Source organism: Protomyctophum bolini (genome assembly GCF_963924005.1).
Source record: "Protomyctophum bolini genome assembly, chromosome: 11".
NCBI lineage: Eukaryota > Metazoa > Chordata > Actinopteri > Myctophiformes > Myctophidae > Protomyctophum > Protomyctophum bolini.
Genome location: NC_137872.1, coordinates 15,014,892 through 15,024,054, shown reverse-complemented (window position 1 = coordinate 15,024,054; position 9,163 = coordinate 15,014,892). Strand labels below are relative to the sequence as shown.

General features: G+C 38.9%; 1 protein-coding gene across 4 annotated transcripts; it reads left to right on the top strand.

Moving 5' to 3' along the window:
- Positions 1-1,944: 1,944 nt before the first annotated feature.
- kctd13 (potassium channel tetramerization domain containing 13) lies at positions 1,945-8,593 on the top strand. Of its 4 annotated transcripts, none has more exons than XM_080776198.1 (8): positions 1,945-2,086; positions 4,087-4,171; positions 4,444-4,696; positions 4,903-5,072; positions 5,374-5,463; positions 6,358-6,410; positions 6,563-6,758; positions 7,165-8,593. In XM_080776198.1, exons 3-8 carry the CDS (start codon positions 4,459-4,461, stop codon positions 7,384-7,386), a joined length of 969 nt encoding a protein of 322 aa, XP_080632324.1. In that variant the 5' UTR covers positions 1,945-2,086; positions 4,087-4,171; positions 4,444-4,458; the 3' UTR covers positions 7,387-8,593. The 4 variants fall into 4 exon arrangements, with proteins under 4 accessions (XP_080632324.1, XP_080632323.1, XP_080632322.1 ...); XM_080776197.1 differs by having other exon boundaries at positions 4,441-4,696; XM_080776196.1 differs by having other exon boundaries at positions 1,945-2,284.
- Positions 8,594-9,163: the final 570 nt, after the last annotated feature.

Genomic DNA, 9,163 nt, shown 5'->3' with positions numbered 1-9,163 from the left:
TTGTTTCATTCTCTTTCTGTTTCACCATCACTGCGTCTAATGTGATATGAATTAAGAGACGTGCTTATCTCAAATGTGGGCTCTTTTCTGCAGCCCACCATTCTGTGTCATTTGGATTGGTGCCTTATTAAGGGTAAGAGGTGAAAACAAGGTGATGTTACGGAGTATGGAAGCATAAGAAAAAAAGCGCAAAAGGGTGGTTTTGTTTAATAACTTCAAGTATTATGAGGCCAAAACTTTAGAGAACTTGGCAATAGTTTATATATGTAACAATCAAGGGTAACAGTCATGAACATAATGAATCTATCTTTAATGGTGTTATTTAATTTTCATCATTTTTGGACGTGTCAGAGGGAAAGAGCTAATATTATTAATTTTCAAGATCACCAGAAATGTTCCTTTTTGTTCTCTCTCTTCCTCTCTCTCTCTCTGTTTCACTCTGACTATGTTACAGACATACACAGACATACAAAAATTGAATAATTGAATGTAAATATTTGACTTACTATAATATGGAGACTCATAACTATATATATATATATATACATACACGTGCCATGGGGGTTATATATAAATTATAATATATATATATATATATATATATATATTATAATTGTTTAATACATTAAACGTATGTATGTATGTATATATATGTATGTATATATATAACCCCCATATATATATATAATCATACACATTATCATATGTGCCAAATCCAGTGCCAAAATATAATGTTAAATAATTTATTGTCTCTCAATGTGCCATCTCTTGTTGCCATAGTGTTTATTTCATAAAGATTACGAAACCAGCATTATTTTTTATTCTTCGTTGTAACTGGAGTGTATTTTCACCTGATGTCATATGACATGTTAGAAAAGGTGAGGACATGAATGTCATTATGCTTATAGCATGCACTGATTGTACATTATATTGCTTCTGCTGAATCTCGCCGTTATCATTATAGTTATTGACCGTTTATCATTGTTATCAGATTTGATGTTGTATGCACTATGTTGATGAAGAATTACAAACTTGACTGCTTGCTGTGATGCATTATGTATTTATTTATAAACTGATTGTTTGAGCGGTGAATTTAGTCTCGTTCACTGTGCCAAAATGAAGGATCGATCGAGACTGTTGCTTTGTAGATTAATTCTTCTCATCATTAGTAGTATTTATTTGCTTTATATAAAAAATACACAGTTTTGAAGGCAGTAAATTTATTTGCTGAACTTGAAATAAAGTCTCTGTTGAATGGTGTAAGACCGTTGTTTTAACTAGTATTTTTTGTATCCTGGTTTTACTAAGATACACAATGTTGTTCTTCACGTCAAATAGAATATAAAATCACACCAGTGTGAAGTGGTGCAACTCTGGGTAGCAGTCCCCGGGGGGTCCCCGGAACTTCCAGACCCACAGGAACGCGCCCAGGGTGTCGAGAAATGACAGTTACCGTTTGGGGGTCCCTCTACTGTACTGTACTGTCTGTACTGTACTGTCACTGTACTGTACTGTACTGTCACACCCGAAATCATCATATATACAGTTACGTTACGGACAATAAGTGTGTGTGCAGTGTGTATGTGTGTGTGTGTGTGTGTGTGTGTGTTAGGCTGCGCAACAGTGACACTTGTTTGTGAAACGCTATTTTCGTGCTCGGACACAGCCAGGGACACAGGCAGACGTGACCAGCGCACACACACATAGCTCCTTAATGAAGTGGTTGCACCACTTAAAAATGCAAAACAGGTTAAATAACCAGTGAGAGGGCGGCTTACTTATATTATATTATATTATATTATATTATTATACATTCATTGAAATCAGTCAGAGCATTGTACTGTATTCCTAGATCCCCAGAAGGTGGCACTAATGCATTTCTCTGAGTAGAGTAGTTTGTGTGTAAAGATCCAATAGAAGAAGAAGAAGAAGAAGCGGAAGAAGTAGCAGCAGAAATGGAAATCAGTATTTTTTCAGTCTTGTTGACCTGGATTGTTTTTAATTATTAGTTGCATTTCGTTACTTGAAAGCTGCTGGTTTCGTGCAGACGACCACCGAATTGAAGAAGGCTGCTGCTGCTGTTAGGGTAACCTGGCACACAGATAGACAGAACTACTTTGATTAAGATTTAGCACTTAGCAGGCATGCTAATGAAACATTAGCAACCCGTACGTAGCTAGCTGTGTTTTAAATGCAGCCGTGTGGATCGTCCTTTACATTGATAATTTCTGCAAACTCTAACCTACCGGTATATTTAAAGCCAATCCCTTGGATGTTTGGTGTGGTAAGTTCAGAAATACATTAACCATTTTTTTAAAGGATTTTGACCACAGTTAACAGGCTAACTTCACGCTACTGTATGTGGAGAATCGAGATAAGGAACATGAAAGCTTGGACCAGCCCTGATGGCGATGATAAGATAAGCTTATATGAGAGGATCTATTCTAAACACCGCTAATGCTTTTATTATACCGGTAGATACAATTTAGCATTGCATACGTTTGCAAAAGTTTTTATTCTGATTGGATTAGCCAAATTGTGTACTTGCCTGCATACAAACAATCTGGTGTTTACATTAAACTTCGTTAAAGTAATGAAGCGTGCAATTAGGTTTTTTAGATATTGTGTGTAATGTGTTAAGCCCTGAATGGTATACTCTACTCTAGCCATGATTCATCATGGCAGTCATGTATCGGGGCTAACTCTACTCTGGCCATGGTTCACATGACGCTCGTACTGTCATGATAATCATCATGACAGTCATGTTTCAGGGCTAACTCTAGTCTAGATAGACTCTAGAATGATCAATGTCAGGTCCCCAGATATTGAAACAGTGTCTACTCTACTCTTAATTAGCACCCACCTACTGTCAAGCTTTATGTCCCTACAGCCTACATTAACTGAGATCTTTAAAGAGCAAATAAAACCATGTACTGCATTCACACTTCATGTTTAATTTGTGTTTTAGTATTTGTTATTGTCATGCCAGAAATAACTTATTTTCACAGAGAAAATGTGACACAAGTAGCCTGGGTAGAATTCCTTTTTCGTGTTTATGATTCAGTCGGCGGATGACATCTTCATGTTGTTTGTAGTCATTGTTTTGTAGTGCATACAGCTTTTGAGAGGGTCCCACTTGAGAGGGTCCAACTTTGCTTTACTTCCCATGTCTGAGTGAGGTGGACACATTATTAGGAGACAGGAAAATTAAATGTTGGAGTCTATTTATTTCCAATGGGAGAGTGAACGTGAACACAGCTTCTGAACCATTCCTTAACTCCATGGTCACTGAACTAAATACTGGACCCAATCATCACAAGGCACACAATATTTCCAAGATATTCATACTACGAGACAAATCAAGAGAAAGTCTACTTTGTTATTGTCCTTTCTTTATCCCAGCAACAAACTCTCGTGAGATTTAAGAGGAGACAGGAGTCTCTCTGTCCATCTGCAATTTGACGGACGACACATGGGGGGGCTCCGGCCCCATATTTAAATTTAAGATGAGAATATGTGAATATTATAACGTGAAATTAATGGACATATTTAAAGTGAAATAAAATGTGTGTTCCCATGCTTAATAATAATATAAATTTCCATAACTGTCTTAGACTCTTGGTTGATAAGGGCTGATTTAGGAAATGGGAATCATGACATTTGCCATATAATGCTCTCAATGCTCCTCCACACGTGTTGTCAGCCTGTGAGAGGGAAGGGGGAGGGTGGTGGGGAGGTCGGGGGAGAATCAAACCACGCCTACTTCATTTAGGAGACCATTTGAAGGCTTTGTGTACCATTTCGCCTCTAGTGGCTCCAATGAAGTTCGCCCATCTTTATAAATAAATAATCTTTGCAATGACTACAACATGATAGTCAAGATATCATCCGCTCCCAACCGGATCACACAGCAATTTTCCGAGTTGGAAAGCCTGGTGATGTGAGGTTACATCAAAAGTAGCTTTATGCACCTACTAAACTATGGAACAAGTCATTTTGAAGAGGCGATTCTTGCCTTTGCAGTAGTGAAATTACTGTATTTGGTTGTACTGTTTTTTGGTGAAGTTTGTTTATCTGTAATTGCAGCCCATTGCCTGCGTCTTACACCAACCAGGGTCCATATCCAACTGGGACCCAACTCCAACCCCCTTCCCTTACCTGGACCACCAGGGTTTGTATTCCACCCATATGCTCTCACCCTTTCCTTTTCTCATGCACATGCTCAATTATGGTATTGCCTTGCATTCCAGCTTGCTGCTGCAAATAATTAGTTTTACACTAAGCAGACTTTTTAAATTTATATTGTGAAAGTGCATCATATGTTTGAAAGGTGCTATAGAAATCAAATGACTGTTATTGTACTATAAAATAAGTAATGTTTGACATGAAAATCCACATTGAACCATCAGCCTTATCATCTCTTTGTCTTGTGTGTTGCAGCAGCAACTCTCAAAGTCCATGTCTGCTGAGGCCTCAGCTAGCAGTATGACCGCTGTCTCTGGCCCTGTTCCCCATTCTGCCTGCCAGGACACAGGGGAGCATGTTATTACAGTACGTGGTCTGCTTGGGAGCAAGTATGTCAAGCTGAATGTCGGTGGCTCGCTGCATTGTACCACTGTTCAGACACTAAGCAAAGAGGATAGCTTGCTGAGGAGCATTTGCAATGGAGGTACAGAGGTCACCATAGACTCAGAGGGTGAGTGTATGTTTTCTTTTGTTGACAAACTTAGGTCTGTAACATTACTACGGACCTGCAATATACCATAGTTAATCCTGTTTTAAAATACAGATGGAGCAGTGGTTCCAGATGGGACTAACTGGGATTGTATCATCACATGCAATAACATAAACAGTTGAGAAGAATGCAAATGCCTTATTAGATCAATTCTTTCCCTCTTCTAGGATGGGTAGTGATGGATCGTTGTGGGCGTCATTTTGCACTGGTTTTGAACTTCCTCCGAGATGGCTCAGTGCCACTTCCTGATGAGCACAGAGAACTAGAAGAGATTCTGAAAGAGGCTCAGTACTACAGGGTCCAGGGACTCATCCAACAATGCCTCACTGCCTTGCAGGTACTGTAAGCAAGTGTCTCTCAGTTATTCAGCCTAAAGAAATCTAATTCCACCAAGTTAAAGCTGTTTCACTGATTGAGATCCTTTATATAACAGTTAGAGAAGTCTTTGATCTCCAAGTCGATCTCATTACTATAGCACATTTCATTCCAGGTAGACTCAAACTTATTATTGAAACATGGGCCTGGGAAAAGGTCTTAAGCCTGCTTTAAAAGATGACTTTAGCAGATCTTTTAGTGATTTAAAATGTTTAACACAAATATAGTGCCCACTCCAATCACGTGTCTCCATTTGCTTACAGAAACAAAAGGATGTCTATGAAAGTGTGTGTCGCATCCCAATGATTACCTCTGCCAAAGAGGAACAGAGGATGATTGCAACCTGTAGGAAGGTAAGGTTTGAACATCTTTAGGAGAGAAGGTAGGAAGGGTCGTCAAGGGTGTCATAATATGCTATGGCCACTTACCAACGCAATAGAAAGTGAGGTTGACACAGAGCAAAGTTTGTTGGGATCGAACCCGCGACACGCTAAAACCTTTTGTACACGGTTCATGCTGCATTCGACTGTGGCCAGAGGTGGTTCGTGTTTGTGAAATCATGCTCATAGTGACGTGAGCTGTGACTGGTCTACTTGTGAGGGGATAGACATCAATAGATTCATACATACACATGCTGCATGGCACCCCTGTTATACAGTTCAATGCTTGGCCTTTGCACAGCAATCAAACGCCATAGAAAAGCTTTCTTGTCCAACAAACGGCTGCAATTCGTTTTTTCCATTGTGGGTACATGCAGTTTAGGTTAGTAAAGTATTGATTTAAGTCAGAATGGTCATTAAAATATTGACTGTGCCTATATATTTCCATTAGTGGAAATATTTCCCACAGCCAGTTACACCGGCTGTCCGTTCCTCCCTGTACCACATTTTATTATGTGATAGGATATTTAGTTCTGGGGTTCAGATGAGCAAGATGACATAATCAGAATTATGTTTTATTTGCATTTCTGTATGCCTGCCCTGTCCCTTTCCTGACAAATTTGCATTCTTGTCATTTTGGTTCAAAGTAATATTCAATATTAGTAATGTTCAATATTGTACACCTTCAAGAAAATATGTGTGCATCCAGAAGAGATTTATGACCTGACAAACGGATGTGGCCTTCACCTGCATTTTAAGATTAGGTCATCCCAGAGATTATGGATTCCATTTGCAAATATTAACATCCGTTAACATTGTAACTGACCAACAACTAAACATTGTATTTGTTTCCTCCTCTTTCCACAGCCTGTCGTAAAACTGCAGAACAATAGGGGAAACAACAAATATTCTTACACCAGGTAAGAATTGAGGCTGAAGATGGATGGCTCAGACACTCTTGTCTATCCATTTGGCTTTCACCTGTATAAGATTGCACTGCTTTGATGTAGATTAGAATGACTTAAGTCTCTGCTGATAACCCCTTGGTCTTTCTTGTTTTCTCTATTTCCAGTAACTCTGATGATAACCTGCTGAAGAATATTGAGCTGTTTGACAAGCTTGGGCTGCGCTTTAATGGAAGAGTTCTGTTTGTGAAGGATGTGCTGGGGGATGAGATCTGCTGTTGGTCATTCTACGGTGAAGGCCGCAAAATTGCTGAAGTTTGTTGCACCTCCATAGTGTATGCAACAGAGAAGAAACAGACCAAAGTAAGCAGCAGGATACACTTTCTTTCAGAACAATGCATTTGTTTGTCACCAACCAATTCAAAGGACCAAATTAAGTTCATTTGGGGAAGTTCATTAGGGGTTGTGAATATCTTAACAGGTTTGCTCAGATGAACATCACATTTCACAGCGTACATTATGAGATGCAGTCATCTGTCTCTGTTCTGTAATATCTGTATCACAGCTCTCATCCATCTCCTGTAACATACAGACAAGATACATAAGACGTACAGTACACAGATAAAGACAATATACAAATACATACATACATAAAGCTTTAGCGCACCGTAGTGTAGGTAGGCAGGCGTGTAGAAAAAGGAAAAACAATGGCCTTTTGGCATACAGTCTGTTCACATTTCTTTCTGAATCTGTGTGTGGGTTTATTTAGGTTGAGTTTCCTGAGGCACGCATCTTTGAAGAAACCCTCAACATCCTCATCTATGAAAATGGTAGAGGATCAGGTCCTGGAGGTCTGGCCCTTTTAGACTCGAGCCAATCAGAAGAAGAGGGTGCCAGCGGAGGAGACAGGCGTGTCCGGCGCATCCACGTCAGGAGGCATATCATGCATGACGAGAGAGGAAACGGCCAACAGACGGTGTACAAGGACTAATGACATGGTACAGCATGGGAGAATGAATGTACAAGTGTTCTTGGTGGAGCCTAGCAATATGAAATAAAAAGGACGATCTTGATTATAGCAATAGCATGGATTTGCCATAAATGTCTCAAAAAGCCTCATCAGTCATTTGGATGTGGCTGACTTGTTGACCTAACAAAGACGTCGAAATACAAATGGCTTCCATTATGTTTACAAAAGAAAACGTTTTTGAAATTTCTTAAAGGCAAATATGGCAAATTACAGGGCACATGGAAGACGTTATGTGAATTTTATTTGTTTTAATATGAGGAATAGCCCCGGCCGTCAGTCACCAACAGGGCTTTAAATCCCTAAAGCCCTATCCCTGCTGTTAACAACGTGCACTAAGAACCCTCCACTGCATTGTTCCTCTAAGTCTAATCCTTTTCATTCAGGTTGTGATGTGAAAGCCATTGGGTGCATAGTTGTTACTTGGGTTGGAATTCCATAACACACTGACGAGCAACGGAGGCGATATACTGTACATTTAATCGTTGGTACGTTAACACTGGAATAAAATGAGGCTGTCACTTTTTTGTTTGCCAAGTGGGAACTGTCTGTAAATGTGAGTGCGGAGCAGCACACTTTGTTGTTTTTAGTTTTTTCCTTTTTCTTATTTAAGTTATTGATACTTTATTTGTTTCAGGACGTGTGTTTTGTATTAATTTATTAACTTAATTTATTTTCTGGTAGTTATTTTATGCAATATCTGTGTACATTTGGTTAGGTAGTAATTTGATGGGTTTTTCCCCCCCACCTTTTTGTTATTTTATTTATGGCATGTGTCAAACATGTTATGGAAGCACACATCACATTTAGAATGTGTTCACTGATGCCGTAGTCCCATAGTTATACCAAACATTTCAAGCTGAACAATGATACGCCTATATAGTCTCATCATTGATGCCGAGCCACTAAAAATGTATTACAAAATTAGTTGTACATTTCACACACTTTGTTGTATTTTCATTTCCCTCAGGGAGAGGACACCGATTGAATTGATCAATGGCATGTCCTAATCACTCGGAATTATTTAAATGCATGAATGAGAGCAGTATGTAGTTCACACTGTTTTTGAATGACCGCCTAGGATACCTTCCGATATGCACTAATGTAACTTCCGTCCAGAATGTCTTTGTCAGTGGTCATGCAAATGTTCAGAATAAATGACTTGAATCATTTTATGTGGTATGTATGGTTAATGCATTTAAGTACATGTAAGAGATTAGAAAATGTATTATGTAAGCTAGTCTGACACGGCGCAATCTTTAATTGATTCTTATGTACAGTAGGATTACTATAGGGACATATCAACTGCACACCCTTGGTTATTTACAAAAAATATTTTTTCGTTAACCACTTTGAATTATATAGTTAAATATATATATTGAAGGGATGAATCACTTTAAAAAGAAAAAGTTGACAGAGTCTTTTGTGAACACCCCAGACAGTGTTTAAATTCAGTATTTAGATATTTGATCATTCATTTTATCTGACTTTCCCCCTTCCCCCATTGCTTGCACCCATTGTAACTTCAAATAGCCATGTTAGATTAATCGAAACAGTAAAGCATAAGTTGTGTGGGATGAAAGGAAGGTTCACCATTTTATAAAACCATATTCAAATGAGTGTTTGTGGAGCGTTCATCACTCTTTGGGGAGCAGGTAGCCATGCTTCACATGACATGACGCTCGTACTTCACGAGCATCATGATTATGACAGTCATGTTTCAGGGCTAGGGAGCAGGTGG

Coding starts and splice junctions, on each gene's coding strand:
- kctd13 (XM_080776198.1), top strand. CDS start 4,459: ATGTCTGCTGAGGCCTCAGCTAGCAGTATGACCGCTGTCTCTGGCCCT. Junction 5,464..6,357: donor TGATTGCAACCTGTAGGAAG/GTAAGGTTTGAA, acceptor CTCTTTCCACAG/CCTGTCGTAAAACTGCAGAA. Junction 6,759..7,164: donor CAGAGAAGAAACAGACCAAA/GTAAGCAGCAGG, acceptor GGGTTTATTTAG/GTTGAGTTTCCTGAGGCACG.